General features: G+C 35.8%; 2 protein-coding genes and 1 non-coding gene across 8 annotated transcripts in view; 2 read left to right on the top strand and 1 right to left on the bottom strand.

Annotated features, from left to right (window-relative positions):
- Positions 1-7416, top strand: part of LOC149081709 (uncharacterized) — a 237161-nt gene extending 229745 nt beyond the window's left edge. For all 6 annotated transcript variants that reach the window (XM_089237123.1, XM_089237122.1, XM_089237120.1 and 3 more), the window contains one exon: positions 662-7416. In XM_089237123.1, the coding sequence (XP_089093249.1) occupies positions 662-1106 (445 nt within the window). In that variant the 3' untranslated portion in view covers positions 1107-7416. The remainder of the gene's footprint in view (positions 1-661) is intronic.
- Positions 7417-11347: 3931 nt separating this feature from the next.
- On the top strand, positions 11348-18931 carry LOC149081707 (uncharacterized). Its single transcript, XM_089236849.1, has 3 exons — positions 11348-11407; positions 17619-17891; positions 18647-18931. Exons 1-3 carry the CDS (start codon positions 11350-11352, stop codon positions 18859-18861), a joined length of 546 nt encoding a protein of 181 aa, XP_089092975.1. The 5' UTR covers positions 11348-11349; the 3' UTR covers positions 18862-18931.
- TRNAA-UGC (transfer RNA alanine (anticodon UGC)) lies at positions 14797-14868 on the bottom strand. Its single transcript has one exon. It is a non-coding gene; the product is annotated as a tRNA-Ala (tRNA).
- Positions 18932-21995: the final 3064 nt, after the last annotated feature.

Below are 21995 nucleotides of genomic sequence, written 5' to 3'. Positions count from 1 at the left end.
TTGCTGGCGATATTGATGCATTCTCATTTCTTCAGTGCTTTGAAGTGCATTGTAGTTCTTTCAGGGATGCAAAAAATATCTTCTGGACTATTCTGGAGAGTCATGGATGAACTATGACTAAGCATGACCCCCACGAGGGTAGGACTGACAGGGCTCCAGCCTGGGGGCTCTGAGACAATTCTTCAATTTTCTCTTTATCACACAAAAAAAACACTATAAAGGGCATTTAAAAATTCTGCTTGGGGGCCCGCCTGCTGGATAAGAGGTGGGGTATGTTACTAGTGAAAGGGAGCTGTCGGTCACAAAAGTTTCAGAAGCACTGCTATAAAGCTACCACCATACCCAAAAAAAGAGCTAACCTGCAATTTCCCTGTTGTGGCCTTTGTAGTTGTATAAAATTGTTTTCTTTATATTTTCACTCATGTTCATGAGTCGCCACTGGATTTGGCAGGTCTTGCTGCCACTTGCCAGTCGGGAAATTTCTCTTCATTTTTAATATATGCCTACTTTGAACATTATGTAATAATAATAAGGAAAGTGTATTAAAGCCATGCATATTTGCCTTGTATGATTACATTTGATGATAAAAGTGTTTTGTATTGCATGAATGAATTTTTTTGTGCTTCATTATTTAATATAGTATTTTTTCTCTTCAATGCAGAGATTACTGCAGGCCTGCTGTTTATGTGTCATCCAGTTTGGCCCAGCCTACATATATATCCAGCCAATCTCAGAAGTATGTTCTGAATCCAGGGCAGATGTCTAGTGCTACTTCACTCACCTCTGCTCAGCTACCAGCGCCTCCTCCGGCTCATCATCACACTAGCAGACAAGCTATTGCCGCTGCAGTTCCTTTTCCCAGCTCCAGTAGTCATCCCCTGCCAGCTCACTTGCAGCCTGCTACAGTGTCTGGCTCCTCGAGCAATTTGCTACCCCCCACTGCTGCCGCCGCTGCTGCTGCTGCAGCCGCAGTGCCTCTCGTCTCTTTCTCGTCATCCAGTGCAGCGCAGGTCGCAGCCCCTGCATTGTACACCTACAGCGTGGACTCTCTGAGCCCGACGAAAGTTCAGTATCAGCAGCAACTGTGTCAGTTGTTCAGTGAATAGAGCTGTGATGTTTTAGTGACTGTAATAAATATTTTCCCCTTCCCGTTTTGAACAGTTCCTCCCAATATTTTTTTTGATAGAAAATGTTTAATTGTGCACCAAACTGTAGCTAATTATATAATATATATATTATAATATATGTAACATGTTATATCCAATATAGGCTGTATACATGTTATATATATATACATATGTATGTATATATGTAATCTATACAAAGAAGCCCATCCAGTGTTTTGGAGCGAGGGTATAATATAGACCAAAAAAAAAAGTTTTTATTAATATTTTGGCACGATTACTTGCAGGACATAATTTTTTTAGGCTTTATTGTTTGGTGGGACTGCCTGTGCTTCTTTTGTGTAGTACATACATATATATATATATTTTAGTATGCACTTCTTTACTTGAATATCGTGCTCCTTGTTGATTAATGATGACAGAAAAAAAATGCATTCGAGCATAGTTGTTGATTATTGTTTTACGCTGAAAAGTTCCATTTGTAAAGATTTCTCATTTTATCTTTCCTGAATTTCCAGATATTTATATCAAAATGTTTTCTTCCTTCCTCCGTGTATTGTTGAATCTGCATAAAAAAATAGTTTTACTTCTGCATTTAGTTTCAATAAACCCAGCATTGCTTAAATGTAAAATAATAATGTAGCAAATAGGTTCTAATTCAAAATAAAATGCAATTGTGATTCATATTATAAACTCATTTCGTGGCATGATTGTTGTCCCTGCGAGCTGCTATGACTCTCATCACCACACTGCTTTCATGTTACCTTAATTTAAAATAAAATAGTCAGAAAATAACTGAGCATTTTGGAACTATTTTAGTGGTTTAGGCATGCCTTTAGATCAGGCATCTTCAACCTATTGCTCGCAAGCGCCACAGTGCTCCCTGGAGCGCCCAAAGTTCAATGATCTTGTCCGATTTTATGCTCAGGAGCACTTGATAAACATCCCCATTAAACACCTTGAGCAAATTAGTATTCCAAGATTTAAATCATCTTGGTTTCACTCATTTGTATTTTAAATTTACGGTAAGGGTGCTCTTCTTTTGATGATTGGGTGCAAACAGTGCTTGTGACTAGAGAAGGTGGAAGATCTCTGCTTTAGATGCTTTGCTGCTTGATGTTTAGATAATTTGAATGTTTGTGGTATGGTACAAAAAATAACCAAAGCACCGAAAGCTGCATTATCTCTTTTTTTTCGTGTTATGAAATGCAAGTAGGGAAATAAATTTACATATATGGTATTTAATATAAAAGATTCTATCAAAGTAATACTTCTTATGAAAACATCCTATAATCATGTATACCATTTTGGGTAAGCTAACTCTGAATTCATCAACTTACATGTCAGATACCAAGTCTGTTCCCTCCTTTGCAGTTTCCGTCAAAATGCATTACATATTAAATTGTTGATTAGCACATTATTCTGTAGCCACAGTGAATTGATTCACATGATTTATATAGCTTTGAAAATAATTTCAAATGCCCTTCTAAATTTTTCAAATTGACTTGATAGTTGTCTCTTCTGGGTAGAAGGCTGCGAGAGATATTGTGCTGACAAGCAAAGAGCAGTGGGCCATTGTTATATATCTTCACTGACTGGAATTGTCTGACACCTCTTCCTCTTTTGAGGTAGCAAAAATAAGTTACTGGTTGTATCATCAGTCCAGGATCGTGAGTTATCTATATACAGTGATTGTGAATTTAATTTGCTTCTTAAAAATTATATTCTGAAGCAAACTTTACCTAAAGTAATTGAGATCTCCAATTCATTCATCATTCTCCACACCCCAGTATTAATGTTCATAGAAAAATAAATTCGCATGTTACTGTACAATGAATTCTATGCTGAAAAAAAGTAGTTTACGAGATAAATATAGTACACAGTGTGTGCAGTACAATAACTGCTGTTGATGTCTACTAAGTTCCCAGGCTTTCTTGTTTCAAATAAGCAGTTTCCTAATACATGTGCAGCCTACCAAGATGAAGCATTTTTAGCTGATTGCTGCTCATAACTGGGATAAATCACAAATCAAGATTCTCACATCTTGAGATATCACTGTATAAAGGCAGCTACAACTTAACTGCAGGCATGTTTGATTATCTGTAAGAATATTACACAAAAATTTTTATTATACAGGTGACTCAAAGATAAAGGGAGTTTTTATTATGCATACTTGCACGAACCACACTTGTGAAAGAAAAACCAGAGGTGTCTACCATGCGACCACCAGTATCAGTCTTTGGACGCCTGAGTAGCGCTGTGGTAATATGCTTGTCTACCACCATGATAGCTGCTGTCAGGTCTGTGGGTTTGATCCTTGGAAAGAATGTAGATAAGTTCTTTTTCTACCAAACCTGAAGCGACCAACATTTCAGACCAAACTTGATCAGTAGTAAATTGCTGTATGATGATATGATCAGTTTGGTGTGTCGTAAAGTCATAGTATTTTAAATTCATGCTTTGTTGTTTGCTCACACTAAGAGAACTTGGTGTTTTTTTTTTGTTTTTTTTTTTGTATTTCTCTTCTGTGCACAAGGACAAAGGCACCCAAAGCAAACGCACCATCACCCAAGCTTGCAATTGCATGTGTAGTTATGACAACTACACATGCAATTAACTACTAACACAAACCAATCTCCTTCAAAAGGTTGAATTCTTTTTTCAATAATAATTTGCAGTTATGACATCCATGGATCATTCTCTAAAACAAGTGGCAAAGCATGTCTAACATGTCTTTATCCGAAGCATCTTCAGCTGTCTTTCTCCTTTGATAAATGAATTTCAATTTTAAAATGTATTTTTCTACTTTCGCAAACACACAAAGCAATGCTGGAATTTTATATAATCCTTTCTTCTTCTTCTTCTCAGTTATTCATGATGCTAATTGTTCTCTTTTCATCTCGATTATTTCATTTCCTGTTTATCTCTATTGTCAACGTTTTTTCTTTTTTTTTGCCTGGATTTGGCAGATTGTTTTGCATATATATATATTTCACCACCTGTACCTATTCATGTATGTTGCCAGTGTGTTCGAGAATTTTAGTCCCGTACCTCAGGATCCTAACAAAATACAAAAAAAAAAAATTATTTAAAAAAATGCAAGTTGCTTGTGTGTATGTATGTGTATTTATATTTGTGACAGATTAGTGAGAAGAAAAAAAAAGAATGCTTGTATGTTTGTATGTATGTATGTTTGAGTGGCAAACAAAAAAAAATTAATACATCGAGTCACACACGTAATGTTAAAGTGATGAAAAGCAATTCCAATTGTATTTATTATTATTTTCCATACTTATATTATTCTATTGTTTATGCTTTTATACATGTACATGTATGATACCTGTAAAAGTTGTTGAGCCGCACGCCAAAACGTTAAAGGAATTTTTTTTTTTTTTTTTAATAAAAATATATAATGCTAGTCGTGACAAGTGGCTTAAATGGGCTAACAGCTGGTTTCGAATAACCCTCCATTTCCTAGTTAGCCACCAGTATAGTCGTTACCTTTTATTATTATTATTGTTTCACCCCACGTTGCTCATTGTCATTATGGAATGTATGAACAGACATTTAAACAAAAAACTATGCATTATGCTCTGGAGGTGTGTTTTGCATGTTGGGCTACGAATTTAATACTGTTCAATTGTATTTAAACAAAAAAAGAGCATAGCGCACCTATCATAGCTCATGCACTTTGTAACATATCATTTTCTTTTTTTTTTCTCCAAAATTATTTTAGCTGAGGAAAAATGAAGAGAAAAAAAAAGTGGTACAAAAGAATGATCAGGTTATCTTGTATGCTATTATATTAATAATTGAATGTGTTGTTTATGTTTTAGAAAGAGAAAAAAATATTTCCTCCTATTCCCTGTCCCCCTTCCCTTTTACTCTTGTTCTGTGTGTGAATGCTGTTAATTCTATGCAACTGTGACTTTACCTGATTGCCGCTTCTGTACAAACCGCAAAAAAGCCTGTGTTTTAAATGAGGAAGCAAGAATTATATTAATTTTTCTTCAATTTTTCATTCAAGAATGTAAATGTGGTCAAGTTAGAGAGCTATAATTGTTATTAATTTTAATCAGGGATGAAGAAAACACAATTTTAATTTAATAGGAATGTCATGAAAATAATCATTTCAAGGATTATACTGTTCAATATTCTGCCCAGTTAGGTAAACTATATGATAATGATCAGTGGTGTCGGAGCCGGGAATGCTGTGGATGCTCCAACACCCACAGTAATTTTTGGCGTGGGTCTGAGTACCTACTGATTTGATTCAGAAATCAAAATTTCCTATGTAAAAATCAAGATGAGCACCCGCAGTTTCCAAACCTTTCTGACGCTCCCGATAATGATGGTAGTTTTCAATTTTTTTCCAATGCCCATAACATGACCTGGTAGTCAGATAAAGTGATAGTTATTGATCTATTTACGAGAAAATTTGAGAAACATCAGCTCAAGGTTTGTTGACTTGAACACAGCGAATGCCAGTTAACTATATATTATCCAACATGTGCTTTATTCAATTATAGCAAAAATACCTTTCACTGCCTGGGTTTCCTCAATATACTAGAAGCATTAAAGGAGTGACAAACCATTGTAAAGGCGCAAATGTGTCTGAAATGTATTATTTGAGAACCAAAGTGAACATTCCACATGTCATCATTGGGGCTTGCAAGCCATTGTTACCGGGCAGTTTTTTTTTGCCCATTTCAAGCATTTGCTCAGCTCTTACGAACTTTTAAATTATCTTATATCATTCATGTCGAATCTTGTTTAGTATAAATATAAAATTTGACAGAGAATGATCTGAAATTGTGGATTTGTATAGAGAGTGGATACACACAGACATACAGAAAATCAATTTTATACACACAGATTAATCTATGCAGAACAGGCATTCTGAACATTCACTTGGAAATGATGAAAACATTAATGGAGCTGAAAGTTTCCAGTTTCTCTGTATATATGAGACTCAAGCCCTTATGCAACAGGTGGAGTGGTGTGTAGCATTGTATATTTATTAATTATTTGGGAGGCCCTCGACTTCCTCGTAAAATTTATTGGGGTTCCTCAAACAGATTGTTTCGAGGTTCTGGAGCCTATGGCTTTAGTGCTGTTTATTGTCTCCTAAAGAGAGCACTAGGACTGAAGAGATTAAAAACAATTTCTGATCGTTTTTCTATTATTAAAAAGGTGCCTTGATTTACAAAATTAGTTTCTTCCTAAAAATGACTTGCTTCATATGAAGCGAATTCCTTATTTAAAATAATGGAAATGTATTGAAGTCATTCCACATCTCCCAACATTAATACAAATATAGAAATTAATTATCACAGCTCAGTGCATTCTATTCAGAATGAAATTTACTTTGCTAACAAGACTTATACAGTACTTTGGTAACCTGATGTATCACTGAAAAGTGATATCTGCCGTAAAAAGTTAAGTCGCTAATTACACTACACAGTGCAATTTAGCCTTGCTTTCAACTTTGATTTGTACAAAGCACCTTGGCCCCCTCTTGTGACAACTTTTTATCTTGTGTGTTTCTTGCTTGTAAGTTGAACATTGCTCACAATTTGAAACGTTTTTATTGAACATTGAATTACTCGAAATTTGAAAAACTTGTAGATCGAGAAACCATTATATTCAAATAGACAGCAGAGATATTGATCACATAACTATACTTTTACTTAATTTTATTTCTTCATAATTTCAATCTCATAAAACTTATTTTTAATTATTGAATCGGCAGTGATTGTAAAGAGAAAAGGAGAAATATCTTTGGGAATCTCATTGAAAAGCACAGGCATTCCAATCTACCGCAAATACTGCTCTGCTTGCTGCCTTATATTTCTCGAAGCGGCTAGAGGTCCTCAGTCACAGCTTTACACAGAGCAATATATATATATATATATATATAAATATACATATACTTTGTACCCACTACATGTAATAATGGTAATAATATGACTGTAATAACAATAATTTATGGGCTTGTTTGCCATCCTTGTTATTTGGCAGGTCATTTTTTCTATTTAATAAAAAAAAGAGAGTAAAGATTATATATATATAAATAAATGAAAATATATGTACACTGCTTATACAAAAAACAAAAAGAAGAGCGACTGTGTTTAGATAGTGAAAAAGAATGATTTTTTCACTAATATACCCTTCTTGTATGTAAAATGAATTTTTTTCCTTGTAGAACTATCGTGGATGTACATTTTGTAAAGCCACCTACAAGTAAAAACTAGGTCGAAATTGTTGAATAAAGACATTTATTGAAGCTGTAGAGTCAATTAGTATTTCTTTGTCTCAATATGTTCAGTCATATGAGAAATGATTGAATGTGCTATCACAAGAGATATGTTCATGGTAATTTCTATCTTTGGAGTACAAGGTGTGCATAAGTTCGTAAATAGTTTAACCCTTAGGTTGCTCTCAGTATGGCTGAGTAAAAAAAATTCCCCTTTATTTCAGTTGACTTTTGTAAAAGAGATCAATCAAACTAAGATGTGCAAATTGAATATAATAGAAAAAGGGGTGTGGGGTTCGAACCTGCACAATCACAGACAAAATATTGATTGAGGTAGGCAAGCATTCTACCACTATCAACAATGTACACCTGTCAGAAAATGGAGATAGTAATTAAAAGAACTAGAATATTTATTCATATGGGTACACACACCATCTATACGTCATTTAAAGAATTTTATCTTAAAAGGGGAAAAATTTCAATCATCCATGGATGAGATTAAGCATGCTACTACGCTGATCATCCCTGGATGATGGGAGCACACTGAGGGTTGAAAATGTATAAAAATCGAAGGAATTGATGTGTGTTTGAATGGATTTGCAAAAAAGTTCATTCTTAAAAAAGTTTTTTTAACATGAAAAAATTACAAATTTTTGTTGATAGAGGGACTGCACAAAAGAAAAACACTGGAGATATGCACATCAGAGTAATAAAATACAAGGTATATGATTAACAGTTCATTTCTGAATTTTCCTTTTATTGCCAAACCTGACAAAGGCAGATCTCTGTCCCGTTAGGGATATAAGCTTTTTACCCGTTGAGTCGAGCCATGCTGGGATTTTTCATAATCCTATAATGTTAATTGGCACTTACATGAGGTTTTCATTGTGATGTTCACCATTTCGCCACAGAGAGCAACAGACCTGCAAGCAGCGAAAATTCAATCATAACACATCACCCACTTTACTTCTGAAATATAGATGGCAGCACTGAAAAATAAAACACAACACTACATATGCACTCAGACTGTAGGTACACACACAGTTACACCTCCAGCACAACTCACTAGGTAGTAAATCGCCCATAAATGGTGATAGACCTGAGTTGTGCTCGGTTTAAAAGAAAAGAAAAATATGTTCACCATTGGTGTACAAAGCAGGCCCGTTGCCAGAAATTTCGTTCGGGGAGACCAAAGTGATAGAACAATAGATTTAGCCATCTTTCCCCCCCCCCTTTTTGGTCATTTCTCACATTTCGGGGGACCATACCCCCCCCCCCCCCCCCCCGCTACGGCCTTGGTACAAAGCACTGTTGGTTAATTTATTTTACCTCAGACACGAATCGAATCGACGTCTGAATCTTTACGAACGCTTAGGACACGGAAGAGATTCAAGTCTGGAATTTTGGGATTTGCTTTCATGCGGCGCCCTTTGTCTATCGACAAAAGTTCGAACTAATTTCTTTACCTCTGCATAGATTTGGTCTCATCCAAAGAGATCCTGACTTCGCAGGGAAATTTTGAATATTTAATAACAGCTTATATGAAGTTGAAAATATTTCCAACTGCCCCCTCCATGAGTTTTATTTCCAAATCTTCACATACCTCTAGTGAAGAAATATAATTAAACTTCCAGGATTACAATACAAGTTTGATCAAAGATCTTTTACAAGACTTAAATGTAACCCACATAAGCTAATTGGTTTTTTTTTTTCATGTTTTATAAAAGAACTTTTATAGTGTAATTCCGTCCTAAGAGATATTTAAATTTACCCTCATATTATTCGGCTCTTGGGGAAGAGCGATCGCCCTCCTCCCCCCCCCCCCCGGATCCGCGTTTTTCCTAGGCTGGGATCTTTACCATAGACTAAAGATATAAATAGACAGCACACGCTATTCATAAAACTTGTCGAACGTGCAGAAAAGATGAGCAGTATTGTCGGGGAAAGAACAGGTTCTGCGCTATTACATTTGGCTCGTTTTCGCAGAACAGTGATTTCGTGTTAATGATAGGATGTTGTTGAAACGAAATTTGACTCGATCGAGTTGATGAAAACTTTCCTTCATTTCTTCAATGAATTTCATTCATTCTTTTTGTGAAATATTTAGAGAGTGTGGGATTTAAAAATAAAATCACTTCTATATAATATAAACAAATATTGAAAAACCACGAAATTGTTTTATTTTCCAAAAGGGATAATTCCTAATAATTTAAGACTTTTGAGTTTTTAAATCTTATTATATAACCTATCTCTTATATATACAGCCTATTTCATTTATATTTTTAAATATTCTCTTCTCATTCACTTTGCCACTTTTAATTTCGAAAATTTATTTTAACTCTCTAGGGGTTATTAAAACATAAAAATTATCTTCCAAGAACATTAAAATTACTCTAATCATACATTTATCTTGAGTATATAATTATAATGCATCATATTATGTTATGTAATGTAACACATTCACACTCGTACCATATTTAGTCATGAAATATTTAAATAATAAGTAAAAGTTTCATTTCCAACATTTCCTTGAAAAACCTTTTATAACCTTATCACACAAAAATGTAAACACTTACATTTTTCAGGAATAAAATGAATTTTTCAAGAAAATTGCAATACCTCATCGTTAGTACTTTTCTAAATTATAAGAAATGAAATTTCGTGTAGCGTGTATATGTAATAGTTCTATCTCAGGCGTGAAGAGAGGTAAAAATACTATTTTTAGAGGTAGTTATACATTTTTATGCAAAACTGCCATTGTCTAGAGCATAGTTTCCCAACCTTTTTTGTCCCATCGCCCCCTTCTTCAGAAATTTGTTTCTCCCATCGCCCCCCCCCCATAGGATCCTATGTTATATCCGTAGCTTCTACCGCCCCAAGGGGCGTTAGCGCCCACGTTGGGAATCACTGGTCTAGAGGGTGCGTTTTCATTACATTCTATTTAAATAAAATATTTGTCATAAATTCCTCATTCTGAAAAGCATATTTTCTTCAAGTTGAGCGAAACTCGAATAAACTCACTAGCTGGCCAAATCTCGCCAAATCTTGCGGAGACGTATATTTCAGTTAAAAGTTAATAAAACTCTTTACTTCAATCATTTATTACCAAAAATTCTATTGAAACATTTAATAATGGCTCATGGCATTTGAATTTTACTAAAACTTGGAACTTTAATTGAATTAAATCCAAAATGGAATCGTTAAAAACTGAGACTACGTCAGAAATCCATTGAATCGTCAATTTAATATTCCAATTTTTAATTTATAAGAAGGGGAATAAGCAAAAAAAGTATTCCCTTGTGAAAGAGGATACTGGTCCCCCTTTCCTAAACCGTTCAGAACATTCGAAAGCTGCGCAAGTGTTGACCATTCTAATCAAAAATAAGACAGCACGTGCAGATCGTCCTGCGAATAGCCATAAAGAAAGCATTGCCAGCGAGATTCCCTGACCAGCCTTTAGACCGGAGTCACGTGACAACGGATCTTTGCTTCACATTGTAACCCCTCGCGCGTGCTCTATATTATTCTTACTCTGTGATGTTTACGGGTCCCCAAGCCAGACTTTTCACGAGCCCTTCTATAGCGAATTTATGGCATTAAAATAAAAACACAATTGGGCTCGAGCCCTGTCAGCCCCCCGACGCTTGTGCGAGTCATGTGGTGGGGACAGTTGCCCTAGGCGAGACATTTTAGCGAATCGAGCACACAAGCATTGAGCTTTTTTTTTGTCTTTTAGTGAGAACACTTCGATGTTTATGAGCACCATGTTGAAAATGAGCCAAAACTCCAAAAACAATCAAGTTTTTGCATTTTTTGTAAATTTTTATTGCACGCAGTCAATTTTTTGTTTTATCTTGATACGTGTGTGACATTTTTTACGAAAGTGTTATCTGAACGCAAATCCCCTTTGATGGACGTATGGCGCGAGCAATATTTGTTTTATGTTCATTTTTCTTGTGCATATTTGTCATGGGGGACGTATCTGTGATTCTTCTCCTTGCTGCTCATGTTATCGTCATATTTCCGGGTAAGTCAGAGAAAAATCGAAAGCTCTGCTGTAATTATGTTATATAATTAATTAATCGGTATTAATGACTGCAGTCAAGTGGGAATAATGGGGAGGATGAAATGTAAATTTTCATGGTGCAAGCGATTAAAAAAGTACCGGGATGTGTTGTGTACAATCTCCCTGCGTTTAATACAATTTTAGCTAGCCATCTATAAGCAGCTATTCATCCATCTAGAACTGATTTTCCAAACTTTTTGTTCCATCACCCCGCTTCAGAAAATGTTTTCCCTCATCGCCTGCAGCTGAAGTCAACCCATAGGATTCTATGTCATAGGGGCCGTTCAAGTATTACGTAAGCAAATTTTTAGCTAAATTTCGTCATCAGCTCTGCCCCTCTGAATCCTAACGCATATTGGTGGGATCAGATACGTATGCGCGCCCCCCCCCCCCGACTATCAAAAATTTATTTTTTTAATACAAAAAAATAATTTTTTTTAAATTGAAATTTCGGAAGAAAATACCTTTATATGTTATTATAATCAATTTCTGTTAATTTCAATTCTATTCGAAGGCTAAGAACTCAAAATTTATCTTTAATAAATTCATTGCGACCCACCTTCTAAGCCATATAATGATGAATCGCATGAAGGTCCTTGGCTCGCGGACCGAATATGACTCTGGGAGTTATCTGATGCGACCTGCCCTCCTCAAACCTAATTTTATAAAAATTAACTAAGCAGCACATTTACAGATCGCTTAAGTGTCCCGTGGTACAATTCCGGAACATTTAAGCAGCCCGTGGCACATTTTCAGATCACTTAAATGACCCGGGACACAGTTCCAGAACACTTAAGCGATCCGTGACACATTTAGAGATCCCTTGAGTGACATGTGACGTAGTTTTAGAGCACTTAAGTGGCCCCAGTGTGGCCCAGTAACTACATCACAAGTTACCCGCGACACATACTCAGATTATTTAATTGATCCGCGGCATATAATTACGGATCACTTGAGTGATGCGTGGCACAGTTCCAGAGCACTTAAGCGGCCCGGACACATTTCAAGATCACTTGGATCCGTGAAACATTTAGAGATCACTAAAGTGGCTCTGTAGGGCACTTATCAATAGGGAGTGGGGGGGGGGTGTTACTTCAAGTGCCCACAAACTATCGAAAGATTTTTCTCGTTTTTGGCGCACCGAGTAAGATGCCATTAAAAATATTTCATATTTTCATAAAGGGTGGTTGATGACGTAAACATTATCCAAACCCCCTCCCACTTTTCATCAAAAGTCAGCAAATCGGAAACCCCCTACCTCCCCATTGATGCTGACGTAATACTTGAATAGTCCCATACCACAGAGTAATAATAATAAGTATATCTTTAGTCTATGCCCCATACCCACACAGATTGTATCGCTCCCTTTTATTCTTCGATCTCCCACCACGGGGGCATATTGCCAAATTTGGGTAACACTGATTTAGAAGCTATTCATACTTTTAGATAATACAACCATAATTTTTTTATGGATTTTAATGTACTATATTTTATTATAGTTATTTAGTTCATTTAGTGATAATTGCTCTTATTTTGAGTTGCTGTGTTTTAGATGCGTTTTACACAAATAATTTTATGGGCATTTCGCCTGTTGTGGCATTTGTATTTTGTAAGTTCTATGGTATTTATAGTCATTCTATGGATAATTTTGAATAGATGCATTTACTATAGAATAGTTAGAGTTTGGGAGGATAAATCCTGTGAATAGCAAGACTTCGAAAACATCATTTGACGTGGAAAAAAAAAATCTAACCAAGGGTCCACAACGATATTGGACTACTTCTTCGTAACCGTACATGCACCTCGCACACATTCCTCTGCGAAATTTCTAACGGAACGGTGTATGTGTGGCTCCTAACGGTATTTTAGGAAGATTACAAAATTAAACGGTATTTTCAGAGTTGTGTTTCCCCCCCCCCCACCGTGTTCTACTCGTGCTGCCATCTGTCTCCCATATTTTGAAGTGAAGATGGTGAATGCTTGAATTTTTTTTATGTTATGTAAGTTTAATGTTGAAGGTCTGCCTTCTCTCTGCGGAGAGCTTTAACGAAGTCAGACAAGAAAACATAATAGGCGGATACAAATTCCCGAAAAATATGTATTATTAGCATAAGCAGGAGTGTGGAGGTGAAAATTCCCCCCCCCCCCCCCCATCCCGTTTGAGGAGCCCGTATATCCGCTTTGCAAGGCAAACTACTTGTCAGTGACCCTTTCCAAACTTACACGCAATGTAGCTGCTAGTACAGTCGAATCCCGTTTTAAAGAGTACGTTATAGCAAAAATCTTGTTTTAACGAAGTACCGAACACTTTCTAATACCCAGATAAGTTTACATCGGAACAATGCAAAAACCTGGAATTTCTTTATAGCGAAATTTCGTTATAACGAAGTGCTTTCTCCGGTCTCTTGGAGTTTGTTATAACAGGGTTCAACTGAATCTAATTATAGTGTGACCACGGAAAGATGGCCTCTGACGTTGTATGACCTTCTTGATAAAAAGAGGAAGTTCATTCGTCTGTAGCGAGAAATAGGGGGAGGGGGTAGGGGAGCAAAATAAAAATCCTGAAGGGTTGTTGTTGGATTTCGTTTTTCCCCCATTTCTCCCTACTGAAAAATGATTCCCTCTTTTCGTCATGAAGGTTTTACAAGGTCAGAAGCCATATTTTCATGATCACACCATGTTGATTGATGACGCATGTTTTGGTTCGTGCGTAACTGTTGATGGTTTGAAAGATTGTTTCACGGAACCCAAACAAAAGTGAAAATTTCTTGTCCAGAATTACCTAAGCTCTTCATATCAGTTTATTATTCAAAGTGAGGTCTAATCGTCTAAAAAAGCAGGATAGGAAGAAGTGATAATACTGACGCTTAAAGATGGATAAGTCAGCCTGGGATGTCAAGAAGCCATATCTTTATATACCTAGAGCTCTCCTTATGAGCGTATCTATCTTACTCCCAGGGCTGTTGCCAGAAATTAATTTCGGAGTCGTATTTCAGGATGCGGGGGGGAGGGGGGGGAATAAAATGATCGAAGAATAGACTTAACCTTCTCACTACGGCCTTGCTTACTCCAGCACTGTAATGCAACACCAATGAAAAATTTCACTCCTTCCGAAACCGTGGATTCCCCCCCCCCGCTCCAAATAGAGCTTCCCTGGGACCCCGGAGTCCACTACGAAACAAAATCGGAAACCTTTGCTCGATCTAAAATCTAACAAAATCACTCTTGTTTTTAAAGGTTTCTACATTTTATTTTTGAAATATAAAAAGACAAGCCTAATCAAAAAATGATTATTTTGTAACTACAATTTCTAGATTTCATTTTTCTGCAAAATAAAAAAAAAATGGTAATGGAGGTGCGGGGGATCGAACCCCGGGCCTTTCACATGCAAAGCGAACGCTCTACCACTGAGCTACACCCCCGACGAAGGAGCCCGTATTATTTGCGGAAAGCCAATTGCAACACTAGAATTGAACCAAGGCTTGTCAATGAATATCTGTGCTTTTATGAGCACCGTGACTACAAATTTTTACGATCGGAAAACTGTTTTGCTGTTAATACACCTTTTTTCGCAACTGGATAGAGACATTTTTGGCAGGCGCAAACAAAATGCATTAATTTGAAAATGCGCCTCTCTTCCATTCTCAGTGTAATTTATTCTAAAATTTTTATTAACCAGGTCCGATAGCCTCATAATAGTTCCGGAAAATAAAAATCGTAAAAAAAAAATTAAATTTTATTTTTTGAAATGTTATTATTTTCTAATTTGTAAAAAAGAATCCTGTGCGTGCATCGAAAGAATACGGTTGTTCGTTACATATATTTCAAAAATTGATCATTTTTGCCGCACCACGGTCATTTTCTGCACGCAAAGGGCAAATTAGACCGGGACCTACAATTTATTGTGGATTTCGAACGCGGCAGCCTTTTTTTTTATACTCACCGAGAGGTTGGTGCGCCACTTGACTGTACCCAATGTCAGGAAAGTTTCGGACAAGGACGAACCGGGTATCGAACTCGCGACACTTCTAACAAGCGAGTACCTTATCGACCTGGGTTATCGAACACAAGTAGGAATGGTTTGCAACCAAAAAAAGGCTGATCATATGCCCCGGAAAACCAGTACATTTTAATTTTTTCGTCAGTAAATGTGCTGTCCCGGAAGCACTTTTCGGAGCGCTTGTTTTGATTTTGATTAGGCGATATTGACTTCCAAAAATATTAATTTTTACTTATATATAAATATCATATAAATATTTACTTTATTTTTTGAGGTACTTAGGGTCCCTTATGCAAGATGGAATTGTAGCGAGGTGTATGGTCCTTGATTTCTGTATACAGGGTGATTAAGAAAGAATCATCCGATTTCAAAATGACTCTACACTTGAAATCGACCATTAACAAAAATTGTTAATAAAACGTAGACACATTTCCTCCCGTATATTCGCGTATTACTTATCATTCTATTCTGTGTTTTTAATTTTTTAAGAAATATACAATTTTGAAATCAGGTGGTTCTCTCTGTCACCCTGTAAAGGTACTAACTTGATATCGTCCGCAACATGCCAGAAGCTCGAATGTACAAATTTTCCTTTTTTTTTAATCAGCTGTTTGGATACCTTGTTTTACTATCTAAGCTGTTCCTGAAACGTGAATGTAACACATGTTTTTCAATAATGCCCTATCGAAACACACGTCACAAAACATTTTAGGAAAATAACTTCCATAGAGTAGACAATTCAAACGCCATTTCCCACGTTCCTTTTTTTTCACAAGAACATTGCATATTCGTGATTCTGGCATGACGGAGCCGATATATTGATTATTGTACAAGTAGAATTTGATAAAATTGCATTGTCTGATACGTGGCTCATGCATAATTAGCTTAGCTGAATAAAGGCATTCTTTAGTTTTTACATATTTTTAAATAAAAATGAATTTCTTATTTGAAAATTTTTATTTTGGATGATTCTCCAGTTTTGGAGATTCTCCAACGGTTTCTCCCCACGGTTTGCGCACCAGTGATCTAAAGAACAAAAATGCAAATGGAAGACAAATAATTTTAGAATGACTTTTTCTCTCATATGCATTGCATCGTTCTATTGTTGAGTTTCAACATTGGTAATTAACATCCCATTTTCACACCGTTTTCCCTAAAATTCATTATATTTAACACAGCACTCATTTCTATTACGAACATTAATTTACTCTGCAAACCTGTATTTACGTTGGAATTACTCTGTTTTTATTGCATGGTCCACTTATGGGACAGATTGTTTAGGTTTACAGAATAATTATGATACAAATACTATAAAGATTAGTTTTTTGAGAAAAATTATAGGTGAATATGAGAAAAAGAGGGATATTCATGATTTTTTCCAGGTAGATGACGGTTCATTCAGATTCATTCAGAGGCGGAAAACTTTTAAGGCGACTGTCTTCGGCTGACAGTCGCTTTAATTTGTAAAATGAAGAATTTTACAAAAAAAAATTTGAAATTGATTTTTGGGATCCATTTGAAAATGCAGTTATTCTAGAATCCAAAACTGTTTCATTTATGTCTGTACAGTAACTAGAATCGCTTGTCGAATAAGTAAAACGAATATAATGATCTAAATCCGGTAATGACATCTTTGAAGGCGTTCTGAAGATTTTTTTTTTCACTTTTCACTTCAAGATAAACTTCATAGCTCAAGCATTTTTGAAAATATCGCTATGAAACTTTCCCACTGTATTTTAGACAGTTAAGGCTGTGCAATGAATTAAAAACTAAGAGTATGTTTAAAACTTTTAGATTTACGTGATTTTGAATTGAAAATATCAAGTATTTATAACAAAAACGTGCATTTTTTCAAGTAAACAATCATATTTCAAAAAGTTTTTAGAGTATTCTAAAACGTTTAGCTCATTGCACAGAAAAATGTCAGAGCAATACTTTGAATGGAGAACATGTCGATACACAAGCACTAGTTTTTAAGTGTAAAATGTCTGGCAGAAGTACTAAAAACATGCTAGTTTTGCATATAAAATTTGCAATGCATGTTGCAGATGATATCTGGAGCAGTTTCTGATACAATACTTTCGTCTCAGATCACATGACTGTTTATTGATCATCAGATTTATGATCACATAAGTACGCTATATTCTTTGAGCGTTTAAATGTTGTATTTAGGTGAGGTAGTTCAATGTCTGCAATGTTATCAATGTTCATGGAGCAACAAACAAGACGAAGAGTCTTCCACGAAAAGTTTGGAGAGACGAGCGAAAAGCAAGGACCAAACCATGGACGACGACAAGTTCAAGCACGAAAATCCGACGGCCAAGCCATTCATCGGAACAAAAGTGAAACACGTACCAACCGCTGATGATGTGAGGCTCGAATGCGAGAAGATGACTTGTACCACGTCCGATAACGCTTGCTTGAAATGGAGCTTCTTATCAAATAGTAAGGACATACGTATACATTTACGTCAGGACTTACGGTGTCCTGTAAGTACTAACTATGCCTTTATCTCATCAACCGTTCGTCGTAGAGGCATGGTTCCAATTTCAAAAACTGCTCAAAATGTGTTCACTTTGTACCAGTTTCGAGAGTTACAGTGTATCATGAAATAAGGAATCTAATTTTTTATACGGTCCTCCCCCATCCTTTAACTTCCAATTAGAAAGTTGTTGCCCTGTCTCTCTTGAGGCCAACAAAAAATTTCATACCTGTAAGTGCAATATTCGCTGAGATATTTGAATTCAAAACCAGAGAGAAAAAGGGAAGAAAACAGCGTAATGAGCATAATCCATAAGTTTATGTTGTTCTTCCCCCTTTTCTTCCAACTTTTGAATTCAAGTATCTCAGCGAATATTACACTTAAAAACGTGGATTTTTTTTTTTTTTTTGGGTTGACTTTAGGAGAGACAGGGAAACAACTTTCTAATTGGAAGTTAGAAGACGGAGAGCCGTATAAAAATATCTATTTTTTTTATTTTATGATATGCTCTATTTTCATTCTCATGACTGGTACAGGGTGTGTGGGGGCTGATATTAACACATTTTGAACATTTTTTAAATTAAAAACATACCTCTGCGACGAACTGTTGATCAGATAAAGACCGAATCAGGACTTACAAGACACCCTGTATACTGTATTTTTTTTCATCGAATTTTTATGTAATTAATTTTGATTAAAGAATTCTCTTGTCTGTTAGGTCCCTTGAACGTGACGTATAAATGCGTTGCATCGAAACGCACTGGTTGCTTCCTACAGAACGTCGATACCAAAATGTCGAAGCGTCATCTGAAGATCGAAGCTTGTTTGTGCTCCGAAAATTTGTGCAATGGAGCTGCTCACTTGTCCGTTTCTTCATGCACATTAGCAATTGCTTTGTTACTGATTTTTTCGATTTTTCATGTGTGTGTGTAATTTGTAAAACGAACACAAAATATTTCTTCAAAATGTGTTATGTGAGAGAATAAATTACATAATTTTCCCATATTCTGTTTGTTAATGCTGTATAACTCAACCAATAAATGTAAATTTGACGCAGACAATTTTTACCCTATAAATTAGACTTACTTAATCAATCAAGGCAAATCAGACCTAACAGTCTGAGTGCGTGCGTATATAGTGTTGTGTCTGATTTTTCAGTACTGCCATCTATATTTCAGCAGGGAAGTGAGTGAAGTGTAATGTTTGAATTACAATTGTACCGTTTGTAGGTCTGTTGCTCTCTGTGGCGAGACTTTTTAAAGGGAAGATCGGCTCGCAGTAAGATAATGCTGTTCTTTCCCATTTTTTTCTCAGATTTTTGAATTACGTTGGCCTCAGGAAAGACAGGACAACAACTTTCTAATTGGAAGTTAGAAGACAGGGGAACCATATAAAATTTAGATTTTTCACTTCAGGACACACCGTCATGGGCGGAGATACGGGGGAGGGGGGGCATTGCCCCCACAGTGTCAAAGGTGGAGTCGACTGATCTAATGTATATATGTATATATGAATTGACATCATCATCATCGTGCCCCCCCCACCCCAGACTTCCAAATCTTTTCGATCTCAAAGATGGTATGGAGTGATTTTGAACACATTTTGAGCACTTTTTAAGTTAGAACCATACCTCCACGACGAACGGTTGATGAGATAGTCGTCCAAATTAGTACTTACAGGACACCCATTATAAATATATCAAATCTTAATGAGGCTTTTTGGATCACGTGATATTTCCCTTTTTCTTGAGGGATATACAAGGAAACCAATATGGCGACTCACGAAAGAAAGAAATCTAAATTAAAGAAACATAGAAATGAATCGGGTTTTTTTTCTTTTTAACGGGAGCTAGGTATTTCGAAATGTTTTTTAACTTCGTCATCGATCTAATGTTTTTTCTTCAAGAAATGCTTGATTAAAGCTGGGTAACTTTTTCGATGTAATTTATATGGGCCCATAATTAATTTTCAAAACATCCTAAATAAACTATATGAATTTATGCAGCTGAATATTAAAAGACAATACGGAGACATTAATTTTCATGCTTGAGAGAATATAAATAAAAAGTTGAAATCAATGTTATTGCATGGTTACCCACCTCAAAAGTGGGTCTGGCTCAGTATTTTATATTTAACTAGCTTACCCGTCGCGCGTTGCTGCGATCTCAAAAGAAAGGAAATTCAAGGAAACTCGTCATGATAACATTCAATTTACATTGTGTCATTTTTATTAAAACTTATTCATTTTCACATGGAAAACATTTCAAAGCGTCGTATTAATTCTATTTATTTATTAGAGTGCTTGTGGATACACGATATTTTTTGTTTTTCCGTCTGGTATGTACACGAATAAATCGGAAGGTTTTCCGACGCGTGAGCTGGTCACATACAGTTGTCCATGTGAGAAGCACGAATTTTCCAAATCTAGCCCACACACTTGCAGTGATTGTCCTTGTGCTTTGCTGATGGTCATTGCAAAAGCGAGTCGCACCGGAAACTGTAAACGTTTGAATTCAAATGCCATATCTGGTGGGATCATTGGAATACGTGGCAACACACAAAAAATACATCTTCCCCCTTGAATTTCCCATTAAAAATTGTAGCTTCGATGACTTTGTTCATCTTTTTCACCGAAAGTCTTGTGCCGTTGCAAAGTCGCGGTTGATTGATGTTTCGGAGAAGAATGATAGGCACGCCAATTTTTAATGTTTTCGAATTTTAAGCAAAGGTAACAAAGGATGCGGGCATAAATTTCGGCGTAAGCTTTATTATAATATAATAGTCGTTGTAGACTGTGCAATGACGCCAGCTGCGCCATCTATCGTAGGATAGATGTACTACGCCAGAAACCTTCGCGGGAGTGTACTCAACAACTTCCCAAAGTTTCATGGCGATCGGATGAATGGTGTAGTAATGCATAAAGGACGAACAGACATACATTCGTTTTTATATAAATAGATTTTCTCGGCTTCGTATCTCTAAGTGAACTCAATATTTCGAAAATCAAAAATTCAATTCAATTTTCAAAATTATTGATATGGCGGAAAACCCCACTAAATTTCCGCATTTCTACCATATTGAGAAGAAATATATATACGGTAGGTATATAAGTTATATATTTCCTTCCCTATTTCTCCTCTAAGATTTCTACGCTAAAAGCAGCAATTCTATGGGGATCACCTATGCTGATGATGATTATGACGTCTATTCGAAAAGCCTCATAAGTCAAATGATAACAAGAAAAAAAAAATGTTATACTTACGTTGAATGTTCGACTTATTTGTAAAAAAATATCAGGATGTCAAAAAAGACTTGAAAATATAGAATGTGTTCTCGTAAAATGTGGCTCATATGTAGGGTGACCATACGTCCCGTATTTCCTGGGACAGTCCCGGTTTTTTCTGTTTTTTTTGGCTTCCCAAATTTTTTGCAAAAATGTCCCGGTTTTTCACGTATTTTCAACGAAGCCAACTTGACTATTTATTCTTCAAATCAACGAATAAAATAATCTTTCCAACTCAAGAATTGCATTACGATAATTACGACTACAAACAAGAATACTCATCTCAAACATTATTTTCCTTTTCTTTCTAATTTACTGAAATTTGAAGTGGCGCTTGTTTCCCGCGATTGGCGACTTATCTCATTTTAGCATGAGCTGGTGACTTTGGTTACCTTTTGGCATCAGTTTTGGGCGATAATTGGCAATGTCCCGTATTTTCCTGTATTTCGAAGCTGAATTTCCCGTATTTTCTTCAAGGAAATATGGTCATTGTGAGCATATTGCCTATCCTGACTGAACTATCAGATGGAAACTGGAATCAGTGCTGCCATCTATTAAACAAAACTATGATTTCGATTGTCATCTGTAGGTTAAAAAAAATTAGACAGAAAAATGACCAGTTTTTACTGATATGTCACATACAAATGGAAAGGTAATAAAAAGTTCGGAAAACTACGTGTTATTTGTATATATTTTTATTCATATTTCATCATTTTATTAAATAATTTTCAGTTGTTTCTGAAATTTGAAGTTATAAAAACTATCTATCTAAAAAGCCACGAATT

This window comes from Pholcus phalangioides, unplaced genomic scaffold, assembly GCF_987345545.1.
Source record: "Pholcus phalangioides strain wild (caught in Gottingen) unplaced genomic scaffold, Ppha-v1.0 ptg000009l_1, whole genome shotgun sequence".
NCBI classification, from domain to species: Eukaryota; Metazoa; Arthropoda; class Arachnida; order Araneae; family Pholcidae; genus Pholcus; species Pholcus phalangioides.
Note: the sequence above shows the minus strand (reverse complement) of the source record. Positions and strands in the feature narration are given on the sequence as shown.

Bases quoted from the DNA above. Each gene is read 5' to 3' on its own strand.
- LOC149081707 (XM_089236849.1), top strand. From the start codon at position 11,350: ATGGGGGACGTATCTGTGATTCTTCTCCTTGCTGCTCATGTTATCGTC. The intron at 11,408-17,618 runs GTAAGTCAGAGA...TGTTGTATTTAG, and splicing joins TGTTATCGTCATATTTCCGG to GTGAGGTAGTTCAATGTCTG. The intron at 17,892-18,646 runs GTAAGGACATAC...CTTGTCTGTTAG, and splicing joins ATGGAGCTTCTTATCAAATA to GTCCCTTGAACGTGACGTAT.